Here is a 20,623-nt window from a genome sequence, read left to right as displayed (position 1 = left end):
ATCTGGTAGAAGGTCTTCCCAAAAGAGATGATATTTAAGCACCGTACAGGACATCTAACTGCTGTCCATAGCTTTAATGAGTTGCTCAACCAAAACCAAAGCACATACGTTATATATAGAGTTCAGTTACTGTGTATTCACATGTTCTCATAGAATACAGACAAACCACCAAGAAACAAACAGTATTTCTCTCCCGTAATCAATGCTATCCCGTAATGTTACCATAATGTGAGATCAATACTTCCTTTACACAAGCAAATATTCCACGGTAAAGATTGTTCCTGTTAGTTTCAATGACTCTTTATGTAAAAACCTTTAAAAGTATATTTTTTACTTGATTGATTTTCGCACAAAAGACTTTATACCATTTCCACAAATCTCCTCTGCGTTAATGTTCTTTGGTAGCTTTCTAAAATAATCCGTTTTCGATAACCTTTAACTGCCTTAGGGGCCTGTAACATTACTTGGCAGCGCGGAGGTTGAAGCGGCGCTCCACGCAGAAAAATACATAAATAGAGTCATTTACCTGTCTCTTCACCGCAGCAGATGACTCATAGCACTCCGGAGGAGACGAGACCAGTCCACTCTGAAACAACAGAGAAGGTATACATAACTTACTAATAGCTGCTACATAAATAACCACATACATAAAAGTACAATGCATACAAAATTAAGTATAGTGGGATAGTGAGCTAGAAAAATAAATATTCCAAGCTAAAGTGGGAAGCAAAAGTAGTCATATCCTTTTAACTTTTACTAATTTTTAAGCTACAGCCACCAACTTAAAGGAAACTTACCATTTAATTTGATGTATTAAGAAGCAAACATACCTTGAGACTGCTGTAGCTACACTGATGCAGGATCATATCTTGGTTAAACCCTGTGCTGAGTGGTTTTGCTGATAAAACAGATATAACATTATGATAATGAAGCTCTGTGGCTTCTATGGCTCCTTCAGCGCTTGGCTTAGCGATTTTCCTCTTCGATTTTTCTCTGCAGGAGATGATAATGCAATCACTTTTCTCCCTACCAGACAGAATAATCAATTGCTGCACCATGCCCCAGCTGCTGTGTATGAGGGATCCAGCTCAGGTTGATTAGTCATGTCTTGACTAACCTCCTTCAGCTCAGTGTCTAATGTGTTGATCTAGACAGCCAGCCTGATCCAGCTTTCCCAAGGTCCTGAATGTTATAATTGTTTTTTCAGCAAAACCACTCAGCTCAGGGATTTGATCAAGATATGATCCTGCATCAGTGTAGCTACAGCAGTCTCAAGATATGTTGCATCAAATCAAATGGTAGGTTTTCTTTAAAGGAACACCTGACTTACATATGACCCCTAGTTACAAACGGACCTCTGGATTTTGGTAATTTGCTATACTTTAGTCCCAGGCTACAATAATCAGCTATAACAGTTATCAGAGGTGTCCGTAATAAAGCTTTATTATTAATCCTGGTTCTTATGACAACCCAACATTTTTAAAAACCAATTGTCACAGAGACCAAAAAATTTTTGACTGGGGTTACAATTATAAAATATACAGTTCCGACTTACATACAAACTCAACTTAAGAACAAACCTGCAGAACCTATCTTGTATGTAACCCGGGGACTGCCTGTATTTTATATCATGTAACACAAAGTATCAAGTATGTATGAAGTGTAAAGAAAATTTATACATGCACATTTTTGCCAATTAAAAAACTGAAAAGTGTAATGTACATTTATATTCAGCCCCCTCCACCCTGTACTGCAATATCCTTATACAAAGGACCACATCCAGTGGTGGAGATTTATCAGGACTTGTACTCCAAGTTTTTGGCATACAAGCCCTGAAATAACCAACAGAAATTATGATTATTTCCCCCTTCATGCCATTTTTTGGATTTAAAAAACCATAATGCTAAAAAGTAATGAATATAACAAAACTCAATGTCGTTAGTTACAAAATGGCGCTTAAATAGTTTGATTTTATGATTCACAAAATGTTATGGGCTTTCTAAAGTAGGTGGAGTTATCACCAAGATGGCCGCCGCTGGAAAGTCCCATGATCGTTTAGTTCTCAGTAACTCCTCCTCCCTCTTCTGTTCTCCACCCAGTGATGATGTAACAGACTGTCCTGCTGTGTTACCATAGTAATGATGTGTAACTGCCATCACTGCACATGACCTCACTGAGATGACGTCTCACCAGGACACCGGCCATACTGGATGCACTGCAACCAACCCAGCCAAACTTAGTGGTGATCACATGACCTGCCCAGGCAAGTGCAGGACATGTGATGTGGACATGTGACCAGCGGCCATATTCTGTCCTGTGTCTCCTCCGCATAGAGGAAATCAACGGACTGATTAAAGGGCCAGTAGCATTTTAATTCTCCATTACAGTGTATGTCATAGCATTTTCTGCTCAAGGGAGCAAAATTTTAAATAACAACTAATTACATATTGGCTTATATTTTAAGTACCCCATTGTATATGAATTATGCTGATTCCTGGAATACCCCTTTAAGTGATGTTACAACACAGAGTAGACATTATAGCATTATGCCGTGGACAGGAAGCATTTCATACTTGATATTACAAGTTACTATTAATAAAGTGTAGCATTTAGCAGACACAAGGAGGCTTATACTAATGCAAATGAATGTCTGGACCTTTCTTGGACAATATTTGTTTGCTGCGGGATGTGTAACTCCCCACTGTGCGCTTGACATTTCTCAACAATCTGTAACTTCTACAACTTTCTTTTTCTTTGCTCCGGTGCGTTCGGATTGGTAACCTTATTAAACCTAGGATTCTGAGCATGGCGGCTAAGATTAGAAGATTGCTTTATTAACTCATTGCTTAATCAAGGGAAACAAGAAAGATGCAATTACGTATATCTCCACTTGGTTAGTTGTGCATATTTATTTATTCCTGCTGCTCCTCTGATTATAGTTCTTTCATTTTTTTCAGTATGGAGATGCATTTTCTATAATTAAATTACAATTTATAATCAAGTACAATAAAGTCAGGTACCACAAACCCCTACACAGGTCTGTGTCGTCTAGTTGCATAATATTCTAGGACTGATACAGCGTATGTTCCATTCCATAAATAGTTTATGTAAAAATTCATTGCTATGCTGCCACCTAGTGGACAAACCGAACCAATAACTGCTATTGCATTGTGATCTTGCAGGACCTATGGTCACATGGTCCTTAAGCGTAGCCTGCGCAGGTCCTAAATTGTTGTACTTTGCTGTTTAGGTTAATTTTGGAGGGCACTGTAGTGGTGATGGTATTGATTCTCCTAACCAACATGGCGCCGGACAGTCTGACCTCTGATACTACTATTGGTGTGGGGATGTAATTGTATATAAAAGGAATTGCTACAGCATTGTTACAGCAGGATGTTTTAGGGAGCAGAGACAATTCATTCCATTGATGGTTGTCAGTCTCAGTCAGGGGGTCCCAAACTGCAACATAGACCTGACATGATTGTGTGGGCTTAATAACATCTTAAATTAGCAAGATGAACAGAGAAGAGTCATATTTTGCCTAAAAAGATGAAGTTTAGAGGAATTAAAGCGTTTGCGCCAGTTTTATGTCTGACTTTGCACTAAAAAAAAGAACGTGCAAACTGCTTGCACAAGTATTGATGAAATGTTTGCGGCAGCTTTGTGTCGCGGCTGCGCTGTGTCCGATGTGCCACAAAATTCTGCACCTAAAGTGATTAGTTTGAGTTTTCGCCACAATTCTGTCTGCGCAACATGAACAAAGTGCATACAAAAAAAAAGTTAGTACACACTTCTTAAGCAGTGGAGGGGGTGCCAGATTCATGAAGACTGTGCACTAGTTATGATGAATCTGGCGCCCCCTGCACACTCCACAACCAAACTGCACATAGTACAGACTGCACTAATTTTGATCAATGAGGCCATATTTGGAAACGTGAGCTGCAGATAAAAAGCCAATTCCAAAACACTTATTGTTAAAGGACATCTACCACCAGGATGAAAGACTGTATGCAACCTGGAGCATCTCAGGTTCATTTGCATTCAGTCCTTCATCCTGGTGGTAGATTCCCTTCGGGTTGTCTACAGCTTTGGTTCTGTAGTTACAGGACCACAAGGCTGAATTGATCTGAAAGAGGAGACTTCTATCTTTGATATGACACCAAAAAACTGTTACTATAAGTAGTATAGGACTGAAGATAGGGTTGTCTGAAGTGACAATCCCCCTGCAGCCTCCAGATTTGACTCATCTCAGGCAAAATATGACTTTGCTCTGCTCAGACAGGCAAAAGTTCACAAATAAAGATAGAAAACATACTCACTCTAGAGAAAACATAGTAACTCTGGAGAAAACATAGTTAGGCCGCATTCACACGACTTGCAGCTGTACATTCCTCCCCCATGGAAAGCAATGGGCGCACGGAGCAATATGGTGCAGCACACATGCAGCAACGTACAACTCCATACACAGGGAAAAGATAGGACATGTCCTCCTCTCCATTGCAGCTGATGTATGCCTCCCCCCCTCGGCCGTAGTCGTGTGGGCATCCGTCAGTGTGAATGTAGCCTTACTTTGGCGCTGGGTCAGTTCCTGTATAGGAGCTCCAAGCATTTATTTATTTTTTTAGTTCTTTTCCTTAGTATTTTTCAGTTCTTTTATCTCTTAGTTTAGTACTTTATTTTTTATTCCCTTTCAATTTTCTATATTTCTCACCTCGATTCTTTTTTTTTTTTTTTGTCTGCTATCCAGTTCCGTCTCATGGTCTCATGTTGTTTTTGCCATGGCTTTGTATATATCATTATGCCTGGACACTGTGTACAACTCCCTTCGGGATCAATCAAGTAGCATCTCATCAGATTCATCCCCAATGAGGGGGCTAGTAGTTAAATACTTTCAAACAGGGTATTGAATCATGAGCTAATCAGAGTTATACTAAATTGCTTTTCCTGTGAAAATATAATACTGGTTACTAATAGCAACCACTGGGGGTTCACTTATGTAGTGCTGAATGTAACAACTTAGAGTATAGTAATAATAACTGTATATATCCGTATGCAACAAGCTCCCCCTGGTGACACTAGGCAGTTCACATCAATGGGGCACATGTACTTATCTGGTCCCTGCGCGATCCCCGAGATGCGTTGTCCGGCGAAGAATTAAGTCTTCTGCAATCCAACACGTGCGCCCGAGATCCTGCATGTGTCACTTCCCCACTCAGGTCCGCCGGAGTTTACCTTCTTCTTCCCGATGTATGTGAGAGCATGTCTTGCAACACAATTTGACTTGTTAAATCCTGCACATAGTCCGAATCCGTCCGTTAACCCAACCCCAACCCCCCCCCCCCCCCCCCCCGATTTGTTTCACGTGAAAGCCGAAGCAATTGCAACACAATCTGATCGCGTGTGACACAATCCCGGAGCGATCCCCGAAAATGGCGTAAAACCCGACGGAAATGCGGCCGCGGGTCCTTAGTAAATAAGCCCCAATGTATTTAATTGGTCATGTCCAAAAAACAAAACTTATCTATAAAGATATATCAAGAAATGAGCAGCACAGTACATGATGTACAGATGATGTATGATGTACAGTACAATATCTGGAGTTGACTAGCTTTTTTTTTTACTGTTTACAAAGAGATGCTAAAAAGGGGCATTGCAGGTAAGCTGTGTGATGAATTCAATAATAACTGATCATCAATATTCTAGTTAATATAATGTATTTAATCCCAGCTTTCTAGTGTCCATACATTGTTACCTGTTTCATTAAAATCAGTTATGTAGACTGGAGATGCTCTCATGTGTAGACAGGATGACAGTCTCTTCTAAGATAATTTACTTCATCCCCTATTGCCTCCTAATAGTTCAGACTGCTCCCCTTATTATCCAGATGTACCCCTCCTCTGGATGCTTCTCTGCTCACAGATTATATAAAGGGCCAGGAGTGCAGTGGTATAACCGTCACACTATAAAATTGTCTGCAAAACTACCCTGATTCACTTTGGGGCTCATTTACTTAGCCGGTCCCGTCGCGATCCCGCTGCACGTTGTCCAACGTGGATTCGGGTTCTGCCGGGATTCACTATGGTCGTGCGCCCGATATCCAGTAGGTGTCGCTGCTGCGCCGAGGTCCGCCGGAGTTCACCTTCTTCTCCCTGGTGCATGTAAGTGCTTGATCGTGCGACACATTTCGTTTTTTAAATTCCGCATTTTTTCCGAATCCGTCGCCAAAATCCGATCGCGTGCGCCAAAATCCGCCGGAACTCGACGCCCCAAACGGAAAAATTCGGAAAACCTGACAATAGTGCGGCCGCAGAGCCCTTAGTAAATGAGCCCCATTGTCTGTACTCCTGCTTGTAAGAGCTGAGAGGAAGAAACCCATTAAAAGCAGAAGGCAGGGAGATGAGAAAGCTTCATGTAGATATACACAGAGACTCGGCATGTGTGATACAGTGGACAAAATGTCTCTGTGACTGACCTGTGAACAGGATGATGATGGGAAACATATTGTAAGTAATTAAAGGGAACCTGTCACCAGGAGACCCATTTTTAGCACTCCCCCAGTCCCCACAGAGCATAGTACATACACTGCCAAAGTGTTTTTGTATAAAATATAGGTTTTACAGAAAAAAAGATATGTTATATTGTACCTTTCATTAGCATCTGCTGTGTGACTAGGCAGTTGCCTAATGGGAGGGGCTGGAAAGGAGCAGTTCCCCCCCACCCTTGGGAAACATGTGACCTTTTCAAATACATGAATAACTCCCCACACTCAGGATTGGCTGTAGAGGAGCCGGGGGCGTCGCTAAGCCAAGTGATGGGTGTTTTCATATATTTGAAGAGGTCACATGGAGAAGCTGTTCCCCAAGGATGGGGGGGGGGGACTGCTCCTTTCCAGCCCCTACCAATAGGCAACTTCCTAGTCACACAGCACATGCTAATGAAAGGTACAATATAACATGTCTTTTTTTCTGTAAAACCAATTTTTAATACAAAAACACTTTGGCAGTGTATGTACTATGCTCTGTGGGGACTGGGGGAGTGCTAAAAATGGGTCTCCTGGTGACAGGTTCCCTTTAATATCAGTGAAATAAGTATGCACAAGGCATTATCTGCATTATGATAGCCCTTGCTCCATGTCATACAGAGAATTTAGTTTGCACATTCTTCTTTCATATCTTCTATTATATAATGTAATTCACACATATTAAAACTGACAATAGCAGGACAACTTTTGGACCAGAACCTGGACACGTCTTGAGGGTGTCTCTGACTATCTAGCTGGAAGCATTATGTGACATCTATGTGACCATTATGTGAAATTTCAGACTCGGCTGACAGCACAGAACTCGCCCATTCTCAATGTTTGGAGAAATCTTCAGGATACGGAATAACTAGGAACTTACCTCACACTGTCACATCAGTCCCTGCTAAAAGCCCCAGTCATGTCTAATACTATCCAGTTTGAGAAATACTTAGACATTACATAAGGTTCAAAATCTACTAAAATATTAGATCTCCCATTGCCTTCTGAAGATAGAACATTTTCGAATAAATTTCCACTACAACAGGGGAAGTGTATGGAATAACCCTGGGCTACTCCATTATAGTCACGTGCGGGTCAATGCTAAATAATAGGGGAACATAACACATTTTTTCACAGACACATAACGAGCTCCCTAATTCTTCAGTATCACTGTAGCATTTAACTAAAGCTAATTCTATGTTTATATAACCTCATTTTTGGTCTGTTTTTGGGGCAGTTTTTTACAAGTTTTCTGGCATCTTTAATAACGAAATATGAGCTTTGTAAAACAATCGGGAGCGCCCTATTGATTGATTGAATTATTGGTTCTAAGCATGAAGAAGCCATAGTAATCATTTAGAATTCAGTTCATTTTACTGTTTTTCTGACACATTGGGGCACATTTACCTACCTGTCTGACGGAGTTCACTGAAAGTGCATTGTATTGTCTGACGATAATGCACTGTGCCGCGATGCACTAAGATCGTGCGCCCGATATCCTGCATGTGTCACTTCCCCGCTCAGGTCCGACAGAGTTCACCTTCTTTTTTGTAGCGCTTGGGCTTGCAACACAATCTGAAAGTTAAATCTTGGGCTCAGTCCGAATTAGTCGGTTAGTCCGACGGCACGCCCCCCCCCCCCCCGATTAGCATGAAAGCCAGCGCAGCTGCGCCAAAAACCGATCACGTGTGACACAATCCCAGCACAGACACCTGTAAAATACCTGTTCAAGCCGCGTAATCCCCCAAAAATTTGCAAAGTCCGACGAAAGTGTGATCAACGACCCTTATTAAATGAGCCCCAGTGGCTCCTTCTAGTTATTTATTTGCATATTCCTTACCCAGAAACCCTGGGGGAGCATGTATGGGCTATAAAATTTATAAGGCTTTCAAAGTCTTTATAAACAGAATAAATTCCTTTGTGACCTATGTGAATGGTCTCTCACCCAACCATACCTGTACTGTACTGACAAGGTGAACTGTTTTTAGTCTTCCTATTGGGAAATACCTACTGGTTTGGGATATTATCCCTCATCATGACACTCAGCTTCTTTAAAGTCTGACATTGATGTAGGGGGAGGTGCCAGATTTAAGGAAGCACAGTTTTACCTTTCCTACCCTGGAAAACTTACTTGCATATTCCTTAAACAGAATCCCCAGCATGACGAGGGGCGTAACTACATGGGGGCCCATCATTCGACCTGCGACACTAAAGAATGGAGGAGGTGTATCATTGTATACATATTGGGGCTTATTGGTTCCACGGCCGCACTTTTGTTTGGTTTTTCCAACATTTTCGGGTTTTGCACGGCTGTGACAGATATTTACCTGGGGATTGTGTCACATGCGATCGGATTGTGGCGCGGCTGTGCTGCTTTCATGCAACAGAAATGGGGGGCGTGTCGTCAGACGATCCGACTGGTTCGGACTAAACACGGGATCAATTTGTGTCGCAAGATCAAGCACGTACATGCACCAGGAATTAGAAGGTGAACTCTGTCGGACCTGAGCGGGGAAGTGACACATGCAGGATATCGGGCGCACGATCTTAGTGAATTGCGGCAGAGTGCATTATCATCGGACAATGTACTTTCTGCGAACTCCTCAGACCGTGTAAGTAAATGAGCCCCATTATGCTGCATGTAACAGTGCACTGTACACACTTGAGCTAACAGCTCAGGTCTCGCGAAACAATATTCTGCACTGAAGGGGAGCGTTCTGGTGCGCAGTCTTACCATGTGTAACATTTATGAATGTCATGTCTGACAGAATTTTGTCTCACACTCTATGTTAAAAAATTGTTGGTGCAATCTGTCGGAGCCGTGCAGGGGGCGCCAGACTTATGAAGAACGTGCACCAGAAATCCTAAATCTGCCGCCCTCTTTACACTACAAGGTGGCCTGGAAAGGCAACCCTCATAAGGAGAATGAATGTCTTCCTGAATTATTGTATAATATATAGTCATTGGAGAGTATAAAACATAAATAGAGCAAAAAAATTATGTAAAAAAACTTGGGAAATTGAAGATCAACAACCAGATTACCTAAATATATGTAATTATACATTTATATGAAGGTATATGATGGGTGGTTTTAGGATAATAATAGAAACATTTTGTTGTTCCCATCCAACCATTTTTAGATTATTTTGTAGGACTCTTCGGTATAATGGCGACTCCCAGGGACAGATGGAATTGCCCTTTTTAAGATTCACTAATAACCGTTTTTAGTTCTGCCGCTGTCTGAATATCCAGACAATCAATGTGAATGGGACCTTTACAGCTGAAAACCTGGTGGCTGGAGTGAAGGAGATTGCTTTTAATGATGTAACATCCATTCAGGTCTCAGTAAATCTTTTGGTCTCTTAGGTTTCTGCATTTTTACCCATATTGATTGAAAAGAAGAGAGGGACCCGGTGTGAGCGTCCAAAAATATTGAGCAGGGAAGAGGTGAAAGAGTTGTTTGAACGCAGTCTATTCTCAGCCGTGCCCAAAACATAACAAGCGTGTCAAAGGGGACGGAGAGAGATTAGTCACAGTGGAAGCTCTCCTGTCCGCTCGCCACAGACCTTTTGCCCCTTGCTGATTACTAATGATACATCCATTATTTTACTGATTGCGATTTCAGAACTCTATTACACTGTAAGGTCCTGAAAATGTACTGTAGAAATCACAATGTGGCTCCTTCCTACTGTAACATCAATACTTTACATCAAAGGGAAAAGAGGGGGACATGTTCATCCATGCACATATGGAGGAAAAGTTTGTTATTAGTACATCTTTAGTGGACAGTACACTACAGGAATTTCTGGCGCTTTTCTGGAGCAAGAAGGCGCCTTTACTCATTATGGCTGCGCCGGAAGCGTGTTGTAAGTCCTATTATACAAGCAGTCCCCAGGTTATGTACAAGATAGGTTCTCTAGGTTTGTTCTTAAGTCAGAACTGTATATTTTATAAAAATTTTTGAGTCTCTCTCACAATTGAATATTAAGAACCAGGATTAACAATAAAGCTTAATTGCAGACACATTTGATAACTGTTATAGCTGTTTATTGAAGGCTAGGGCTAAAGTACAGTAAATTACCAACATCCAGAGGTCCGTATGTAACTAGGGGTCGTCTGTAAGTCGGGGACCGACTGTATATTGTCCACTAAAGATGTATTAGTAAAGCAAACATTCACTGAATACAAGTGAGCTGGATGTCGGAGTTTCTTCTCACCTGTAAGAATAGACAAAGGTGGAAATTGAATCGTAACCAATTATGTAACTGATGACAATCCAATGTACACAGCCTCTAAGAGCAACTTTCTAAGGCCTCCGCCACCCAGGCGTCATTAAATTCCCTTAGATACTAACTAGAAAAGGGTAAGCACATTTATCTTCAAAGAGTTTATTTTATCTAGGGTTGGATTAAAGTTGATGGAGGCCATCCCAACTCTTGCTCCATATCTACACTTCTATTGCAGCAACAACCAGAAGATGTTAGGTAAGTCTCGGAAGCCGCTGCCATTGGTTTTAACTTTTTTAACTAGAGATGAGTAGACGACTCGAACTTTAGTTCTGCTTTACCTGGACATGTAGCTTGTTTGACGGCAGAGCAACCAGTCAAGAATCTTTACAACCCTAGCAACTAGGCATGGCTGTGATTGGCCAGTTGTGTCCACCAGGTGTCCAGCAGCCAATCACAGCCATCCCTAGTTGCTAGCGGGTATAAAGCATCCTCTCACATGCGTTGAGATCCACAATACTCCAGACACTATCAACCGTCGCGGCCACGGACCATTTTACTTTCATTCTCTTACCCAACAGCAATCCATTTTCTGAGGAAGGTCATAGTTTGACAGAAACGTCCAGCCCATCAGGCAACATGTCCGAGTTAGGCAGAGCAGGTGAACAGGGCATGCTGAACCTAAATTTTGGGATCTTCCTACCTCTACTTTTAACCTTTATTCCGTGAAACAGCTGGAAGAAATTTCCTAATGTAGTGAACTTGATGAAAAAATGATGACATTACTGGGGCACTAATTGGGATGATGTCCCTGAGGGACTTGACCAAAACGCTTAAAATGTAAACAGCAGACACCTGCATACGCTTATAGACGACCCCTAGTTGCAGACGGACCCCTCTTGTGACCTCTGGGGAAGCTCTCTGGATGCTTTACCTTAGTCCCAGGCTGTAATGATCAGCTGTAAGCTGTCTAATAAAGTTTTATTTATAATCCTCGTTTCCATTTCATCAAAAAATTTTGAAAATCCAATTGTCACTTGGACAAATTGTTTTTTGTCTGGAGTTACAAATATAAAATATACAGTTCCAACTTACATACAAATTCAACTTTTTAACAAACTAAAAGAACCTATCTTGTATGTAACCCGGGGACTGCCTGTATATGACTTGTAGGTTACAGGACTATTTAGCATGTACATTAGCACACATTTGCTAAAAATAATAACAGTCCAGTTACTGAATTTACTGAGTTTTGCTTCTTTTAATGTAAAACAAATGATTATGCTTATGGATCACAGTCTAGAAATTTGGTCCAAGTGCAGAATCATTTATTTCTATGGTTCTGCACCATTAGGAATTTTTAATGTAATTTTCAGTTCTTTCATCCATAGGGATATGTATACAGCTGCACAGTGTAAGGCTCAAAAAGCCCTTTATATGCCAACTTGGCACTTCCTTTGTGTGTTTGGCATAGGGGAAGATGTTGGGATGGAGTTAAACCTAAGGACTTGAATGATACAGTCTAAAGAGAAATGTGGCCTTTAGAAATCTACCATTAGAACTAGATGTGATGGTAGATTCCTCCTGTCTGCCTCTGCCCTAATCTGTAATATAATAATCCTGGAACCTAACTTGTTATAAACTTTATTTTAGTAATATGTAAATTAGCTGCAGAGGCTACTGGGGTGTGGAGTAGCCTTAGTTCCCAGTGCCCGTCCAAGCTAGTACACGCCCCATTAGCCTCTGCTGTTAATTTACATATTACTAAAATAAAGTTTATAACAAGTTAGGATTAGTAAATTACAGATTACAGGTGGGAGGAATCTACCATCACATCTACTTTTGATAGTACATTCCTCATGGCAGGTTTCCTTTAAAGATATTAGATAATTCTTCCTTTACAAAGTTTGTAGTACAATCTACAGATGTTTATAATAATTAAAAATGCGCAATTTACCAGCCAACCACTGGGCGGCGGTACATAGAAACAAAGGGGGTTATTTATCATTAGGTGGTTCCTTGGGACAGTTTAATAAATCTGACGGGCAGTGGAGGTCTAAAGTGGCTAAAAGTCCCAGCTCACACCCCAGCAGGGGACTGGAGTAACCGTGCAACTTTTTATGTGATTTTTTTTTTTTTAAGTCACAAAACATGAATCTGGCTTTGCAAACTGCAGAACTTAAAGTGGACAGATGGGAACCCTTCCTTTCCCAAGTAAAGGCCAATAAATAATTAAACTTGTAATGGCTGACACAACACATTGGGGGTCATTTACTAAATTTACGTTTTCCCGACGTGTTACCCGAATATTTCCGATTTGCGCCGATTTCCCCTGAATTGCCCCGGGATTTTGGCGCACACGATCGGATTGTGGCGCATCGGCGCCGGCATGCATGCGATGGAAATCGGGGGGCGTGGCCAAACGAAAACTTGACGGATTTGGAAAAGCCGCATTTTTTAAAAAAAAAAGTGTCGCGAAAATTGCACTTACCTTCACTCAGCCCGGCTCGGTGTATTCCTGTGAGTTCCGATACTCTTCAGCGCAGCAGCGCCACCTGGTGGACGTCGGAGGAACTACCTAAATAAATCCCGGCCGGACCCGAATCCAGCGCGGAGAATGCGCCGCTGGATCGCGACTGGACCGGGTAAGTAAATCTGCCCCAGTGTATACAGCCCAGGGTCTTAATCCGCCATGAATGCCACTGTATGGACACATATTACAGCTTACTGAAACTTTGTAACCACTGCAGCACAATAGTCACCTATTATGGGACTAGTCTCACCACATTGTTACATTGTTATAACAAGCCACTGGTCCCTGACACAATTGTAACACAATCAATACAGCGTTTTATTAATGAGGCGCCCCCTGCTGGACACATTCACCCCCTATAGTAAGACAAATAAATCAAATTCTCATCCTTTCAACTTGTGAAATAATAATAGTAATAATAATTCTTTATTTATATAGCGCACAGAGATTACCCAGCGCTGCACAGAGTTTACCAAATCAGTCCCTGTCCCCATGGGGCTCACAACCTAATCAACCTACCAGTGTGTTTTGGAATGTGGGAGGAAATTGGAGGACCCAGAGGAAAACCATGCAAACATGGAGAGAACATACAAACTCTTTGCGGATGTTGACCTCGATGGGACTTGAACCCAGTGCCCCGGCGCTGCAAGGCTGTAGTGCTAACCACTGAGCCACCATGCTGCCCATTTTACAATAATAATAATACCAAAAAATGTGATATTTTGAAGACATAAAGGATAAAATTTAACCCAAGTAACTAAAATCCTCTTCTTTTTAACACAATTCACTTAAAACATGCCAGAAACCCTTCCCGCTAACAAATAATAGTATAATAATCAGCATTCACATCATGATAGGAGTAAACATTTCCACTTCAATCCGACCGGTTGCCGCCACCCGATGCACAGAGTTAAAGCCGCTCTCATATCTAGTGCAAGAAACAATTACGGTGCAATAATTTCCATCCCAGTAACATCAGTTCCTTTATAGCAGATGTTAGGGAATGGACTGAAACAGCAAGAGGTCTGGAAGGCGACGTACAAAGACAATCAGCGCTCGAGCACAGAGCGATACTTGTCACCTTACACCCAATCTCCATTGTGACGGGGGCCGGGGGGGGGGGGGGCAGGAGATTTGCTTTTAATGAAAGCCCAGATGATTTTTAGTGTTGCTGGGGATGCGGCTGAGCTACAACCCGTCCCCTTTGTTGTTCTGTTGCTGTTTTCATGAGTCGGCAGTTTTGTGATTAGCCCAAGTGATTGTGACTGCATGATCAGACGCTACAAATGTATGTACAAGACGAGCGGGTGTCTGGACCCAGCAAGATACTAAAAGTCTAAGCACAACAGCTCGACTCAATAAAATCAGCGGAAAACAAACATCTTTATAGAAATTGCACGGCCCAGCGTGTGACGCGCACCCGGAGCCTCATTTACGGAATGGAAGAAGAAAAGATAACAGAAAATATAGACTGTGTGTAGTACGAGACAGAATGGATCTAAACTGCTAGGAGAGAGGGGAGAAGAGTGGAGGTCACTGATCAGAGGGTCCCCCATTGTGATGTCACACGTGGCGGAGATATATACGAATCGAAATGCGTCAGATATCTTTGTACGCACTTTGACAATTTGTTTAGCCGTTTCTATTACGTGTGAGCAGGTCGAATGCATTCATGGCACTTTCCAAAAACATATGATAAATTAGGGAATATTTTACGGAACGAGAGACCGTTTTAGCTTTTAAAGTTGTAATGCTGCCAGGGGCCTACTGAAACCTTCATGCACAAAAACGTGTGCAAACCCCGGGTTGGTGAAGCGCACTTACCCTCTCCAATGGGAGCCATGCAGCCGGCGTACGTACCGCATAAGATTGGGCATGCGCCATCTTTTTCCCGTTGACAGTACGGTACAGTGGGCAATACACCAATTAAAAGGATGACTATGTTGCCCATTGAAATGAATGGGTCAGTGAGATACCTGTACTTAAACATGACCTAACTTACATAAGGCCTGCTTTAGGAGTACTCTACATAAGGAAAGCTGGAATCAAAGCTGAATATACATAATGATGTGACAATACAATAGAAGTCACTATACAATGGAATGTACACATCATTGACACAGCACAAAGCACACAGTAATATCAGAGTATAGGGATAATACACACAGTGATGTCACAGTACAGGGATAATACACACAGTGATGTCACAGTACAGGGATAATACACACAGTGATGTCACAGTACAGGGATAATACACACAGTGATGTCACAGTACAGGGATAATACACACAGTGATGTCACAGTACAGGGATAATACACACAGTGATGTCACAGTACAGGGATAATACACACAGTGATGTCACAGTACAGGGATAATACACACAGTGATGACACAGTACAGGGATAATACACACAGTGATGTCACAGTACAGGGATAGTACACACAGTGATGTCACAGTACAGGGATAATACACACAGGGTGATGTCACAGTACAGAGATAATACACACAGTGATGTCACAATACAGGGATAATACACGCAGTGATGTCACAGTGCAGGGATAATACACACAGTGATGTCACAGTACAGAGATAATACACACAGTGATGTCACAGTACAGGGATAATACACACAGTGATGTCACAGTACAGGGATAATACACAGTGATGTCACAGTACAGGGATAATGCACACAGTGATGTCACAATACAGGGATAATACACACAGTGATGTCACAATACAGGAATAATACACAGCGATGTCACAGTACTGGGATAATACACACAGTGATGTCACAGTACAGGGATAATACACACAGTGATGTCACAGTGCAGATATAATACACATAGTGATGTCTCAGTACAGGGATAATACACACAGTGATATTACAGTACAGGGATAATACACACAGTGATGTCTCAGTACAGGGATAATACACACAGTAATGTCACAGTACAGGGATAATACACACAGTGATGTCACAGTGCAGGGGTACGGGATCAATGGGGCGCATTTTAGTTTCCCCGACTTTTTGCGACACATTTAACTGGGGTTTTTGGCACACGCGATTTTGGCGCATAAATCGGGGGCGGGCCGTCGGACAACCCGACTGATTCGGACAACATTCAAATTGTGTCGCAAGACAATGCACTCACCTACACTAGGAAGAAGAAGGTGAACTCCGGCGGACCTGAGCGGGGAAGCGACGGATGCAGGATATCGGGCGCACAATGTTAGTTAATCGCGCCGGACTCAGGGATTGCGCAGGGACCGGGTAAGTAAATGTGCCCCATTGTGTTTCGGGAAAGTAAAGGGAAAATGTAAATGAACCATGATGTCACTTTGCAATGGAATGGACACAGTGAAGTCACATTACATCTTACTGATATTTATGGCATGTCCTATATAATAAATATGTGAGTTGGATGAAGGAGGGAGTGGAAGTGATTTTAGCAAAATGTATTCAATTGTATGTTCTTCTTTTTGTCATATCTTACACTTTTAAAAATGTATGCGTACCGTATCTGTATAAAATACAGTGGGCTAGCAAATGATGGATGGCTGACTACTGGCAGGCTGACCCACTGATTCTAGATACTTCAAATGTAGACAGGAGCATAAGTTGTACATCCATAAGCAGCACATATTTAGCCCGTATTTCTCTTTGACTTCTATGGGCTGTACGGAAGGAAATACAGTGGTAAATAGGACATCCTCTATATTTTTATACGTCTCCCTTATTGTAGGGTATGGAAGGGTGGACCATACGGCCATCTACATGGAAAGCATCATTGCCCATTGGAATGCACGGGGCCGTATTCTGGCCGTTTATACGGTTGTATATACAGCCATTTTTATTTGGTTGTGTGCATGAGGCCTATGTGTAGGGGGCAGGATATTCGGTAATTACCAATATACATCTATTAATAATTCTGTGCCACTTTCTTCATAGTATCATAGTATATAAGGCTGGAAAAAGACACAAGTCCATCAAGTCCAACCTTTAAGAATTAAACAAATGTTTTTTCCCCATAATCTGTGATATTTTTTCTCTCCAGAAAGGCATCCAGGCCTCTCCTGAACATGTACATAGAGTCGGCCATAACAACCTCCTGCGGCAGAGAGTTCCATAGTCTCATTGCTCTTACAGTGAACAACCTTTGTCCATGGTGATGGTAAAATCGCCTCTCCTCTAGGTGTAGAGGGTGCCCCCTGTCTATGGTGATGGAAGAACCTCCTCTCCTCTAGACGTACAGGATGCTCAATGTCTATGGTGATGGTAGAATCACCTTTCCTCTAGGTGTAGAGGATGCCCCCTGTCTATGGTGATGGTAGAGCTGCCTCTCCTCAAAGTGTAGAGGATGCCCCCTGTCAATGGTGATGGTAGAACCACCTCTCCTCTAGGTGTAGAGGATGCTCCCTGTCTATGTTGATGGTAGAGCTGCCTCTCCTCTAGGTGTAGAGGATGCCCCCTGTCTATGGAGATGGTAGAACCGCCTCTCCTCTAGGTGTAGAGGATACCCCCTGTCTATGGTGATGGTAGAGCTGCCTCTCCTCTAGGTGTAGAGGATGCCCCCTGTCTATGGTGATGGTAGAACCACCTCTCCTCTAGGTGTAGAGGATGCTCCCTGTCTATGGTGATGGTAGAATCGCCTCTCCTCTAGGTGTAGAGGATACCCCCTGTCTATGTTGATGGTAGAGCTGCCTCTCCTCTAGGTTAGAGGATGCCCCCTGTCTATGGTGATGGTAGAATCGCCTCTCCTCTAGGTGTAGAGGATGCTCCCTGTCTATGGTGATGGTAGAATTGCCTCTCCTCTAGGTGTAGAGGATGGTCCCTGTCTATGGTGATGGTAGAACTACCTCTCCTCTAGGTGTAGAGGATACCCCCTGTCTATGGTGATGGTAGAGCTGCCTCTCCTCTAGGTGTAGAGGATGCCCCCTGTCTATGGTGATGGTAGAATCGCCTCTTCTCTAGGTGTAGAGGATGCTCCCTGTCTATGGTGATGGTAGAATCGCCTCTCCTCTAGGTGTAGAGGATGGTCCCTGTCTATGGTGATGGTAGAACCTCCTCTCCTCTATATGTAGAGGATGCCCCCTGTCTATGGTGATGGTAGAACTGTCTCTCCTCTATATGTAGAGGATGCCCCCTGTCTATGGTGATGGTAGAATCGCCTCTCCTCTAGGTGTAGAGGATGGTCCCTGTCTATGGTGATGGTAGAACCGCCTCTCCTCTAGGTGTAGAGGATGCCCCCTGTCTATGGTGATGGTAGAGCTGCCTCTCCTCTAGGTGTAGAGGATGCCCCCTGTCTATGGTGATGGTAGAATCGACTCTTCTCTAGGTGTAGAGGATGCCCCCTGTCTATGGTGATGGTTGAATCGCCTCTATTCTAGGTGTAGAGGATGGTCCCTGTCTATGGTGATGGTAGAACTACCTCTCCTCTAGGTGTAGAGGATGCTCCCCTGTCTATGGCGATGGTAGAACTGCCTCTCCTCTAGGTGTAGAGGATGCCCCATGTTTATGGTGATGGAAGAATCTCCTCTCCTCTAGGTGTAGAGGATGCCCCCTGTCTATGGTGATGGTAGAATCACCTCTCCTCTGGGTGTAGAGGATGCCCCATGTCTATGGTGATGGAAGAATCTCCTCTCCTCTAGGTGTAGAGGATGTCCCCTGTCTATGGTGATGGTAGAATCTCCTCTCCTCTAGGTGTAGAGGATGCCCCCTGTCTATGGTGATGGTAGAACCTCCTCTCCTCTAGGTGTAGAGGATGCCCCCTGTCTATGGTGATGGTAGAATCTCCTCTCCTCTAGGCGTAGAGGATGCCCTCTTGTCCTGAACACAGGCCTAGGTATAAAAAGATCTTTGGAGAGATCCTTGTACTGTCTGTTCAGGTATTTGTACATTGTAATGAGGTCTCCCCTCAGTCGTCTTTTTTCTCAACTGAATAATCCCAAATTTTGTAATCTGTCATTGTATTCTAGTCTTCTATTCCCCGAATAATCTTGGTTGCTCTCCTCTGCACCTGTTCCAGTTCTATGTCCTTTTTATATACTGATGCCCAAAACTGTACACAATATTCCATGTGTGGTCTCTTGAGCAAAATTATGTCCTTATCATGAGAATCTATTTCTCTCTTGATACATCCATCCATTCCTGATATGTAAAGTGAGGTCTCCTGTCTTTTACATCATCAGCCAAAGATTCCTGTCTATAAAATGGCTGCAGATGGAAGGTCATGTGATCTCTTTCTGGAGGCTTATCTTTATATAACTTGAAAGTAGTGCCTGGCTATTTATAGATGTATATTGGTAAATTACCTAATATTCTGCCCCTTCCCCCCCACACGCACATTAAAAAAACATGAGGTAAAGTGGCCGCCCCCTGTAAAATGTCAGGGTGATTTGAAACAATAAAGCATCTACAGGTCCTTTAGTGTCCCAAATCACCCTGTTAGAGTTCTCTCTGTGGTCGCTATAAAAAATGGTCCCAATGGAGGCAGCAGCAGACCTGGAGGACTGACGATATGTGCCAAAGCAGGAGAAACTGCTCTTCTCCATCCTTCCCCTCTGACTCCATACAGGAAAAGATACTTTTTGTGTGTAATAGTGAATATCCTTGAATATATGAAGGCTTCATTGTTATCCTGCACCGTGCCGGGTACTAGGCTGTTAGCGGCTTGTGGAAATGAATCCTCATGTCATGTGTAAATTGCGTACCAGGATACATCATGATAGGCTTATGGTCATCATCACATCTATCAGAATTGAGATGGTCAAATGAGAATCGCATATAGAGCAAATTATCGCCCATTACTTCCTCCTGACCTTTCAGGCAGGAATATCACTCACATAACAGATTACAATACTGCCAATAACCTTCCAAGATCGAGATGAGAGGCTTTGTGTAAATGGTTCATGATAACAGATGAATTATAACATATTGTGGCACATGAGGTATAACGAATACATCGGATAAAAGGTTTTCAGGACATAAAACAATTTATATAGTCCCTAACTTTATAACACATTTTAACCCCTTAACGCTGAAGCCACTTTTCACCTTTTTTTTTAAATCTGACATGTGTCTATTTAAGTGGTTATAACTTTGGAACGCTTTAACATATCCAGTTGATTTTGAGATTGTTTTTTCGTGACACATTGTACTTCATGTTGGTTGAGAAATTTAATCAATATGTTTAGTATTTATTTATGAAATAAATGGGAATTTGCCAAAAATTTTGAAAAAAACAATGTTTTCAAAATTCAAAATTTTCTACTTTTTGGAAAGTTAGTCATATCACTAAAATAACTTGATAACTAACATTTTCCATATGTCTGCTTTAACTTG

The 20,623-nt window shown here is 42.3% G+C and overlaps 1 protein-coding gene across 2 annotated transcripts in view; it reads right to left on the bottom strand.

The window, feature by feature from the left end:
• The window catches only part of PPARGC1A (PPARG coactivator 1 alpha), a 1,046,166-nt gene that overhangs the window by 855,722 nt on the left and 169,821 nt on the right, over positions 1-20,623 (bottom strand). For both annotated transcript variants that reach the window (XM_072126007.1, XM_072126005.1), the window contains exon 2: positions 527-586. In XM_072126007.1, coding sequence (XP_071982108.1) covers positions 527-586 — 60 coding nt within the window. The remainder of the gene's footprint in view (positions 1-526; positions 587-20,623) is intronic.

Source organism: Engystomops pustulosus, chromosome 1 (assembly GCF_040894005.1).
Source record: "Engystomops pustulosus chromosome 1, aEngPut4.maternal, whole genome shotgun sequence".
Classification (NCBI taxonomy): domain Eukaryota; kingdom Metazoa; phylum Chordata; class Amphibia; order Anura; family Leptodactylidae; genus Engystomops; species Engystomops pustulosus.
This window is presented reverse-complemented; position numbering and strand designations above follow the sequence as displayed.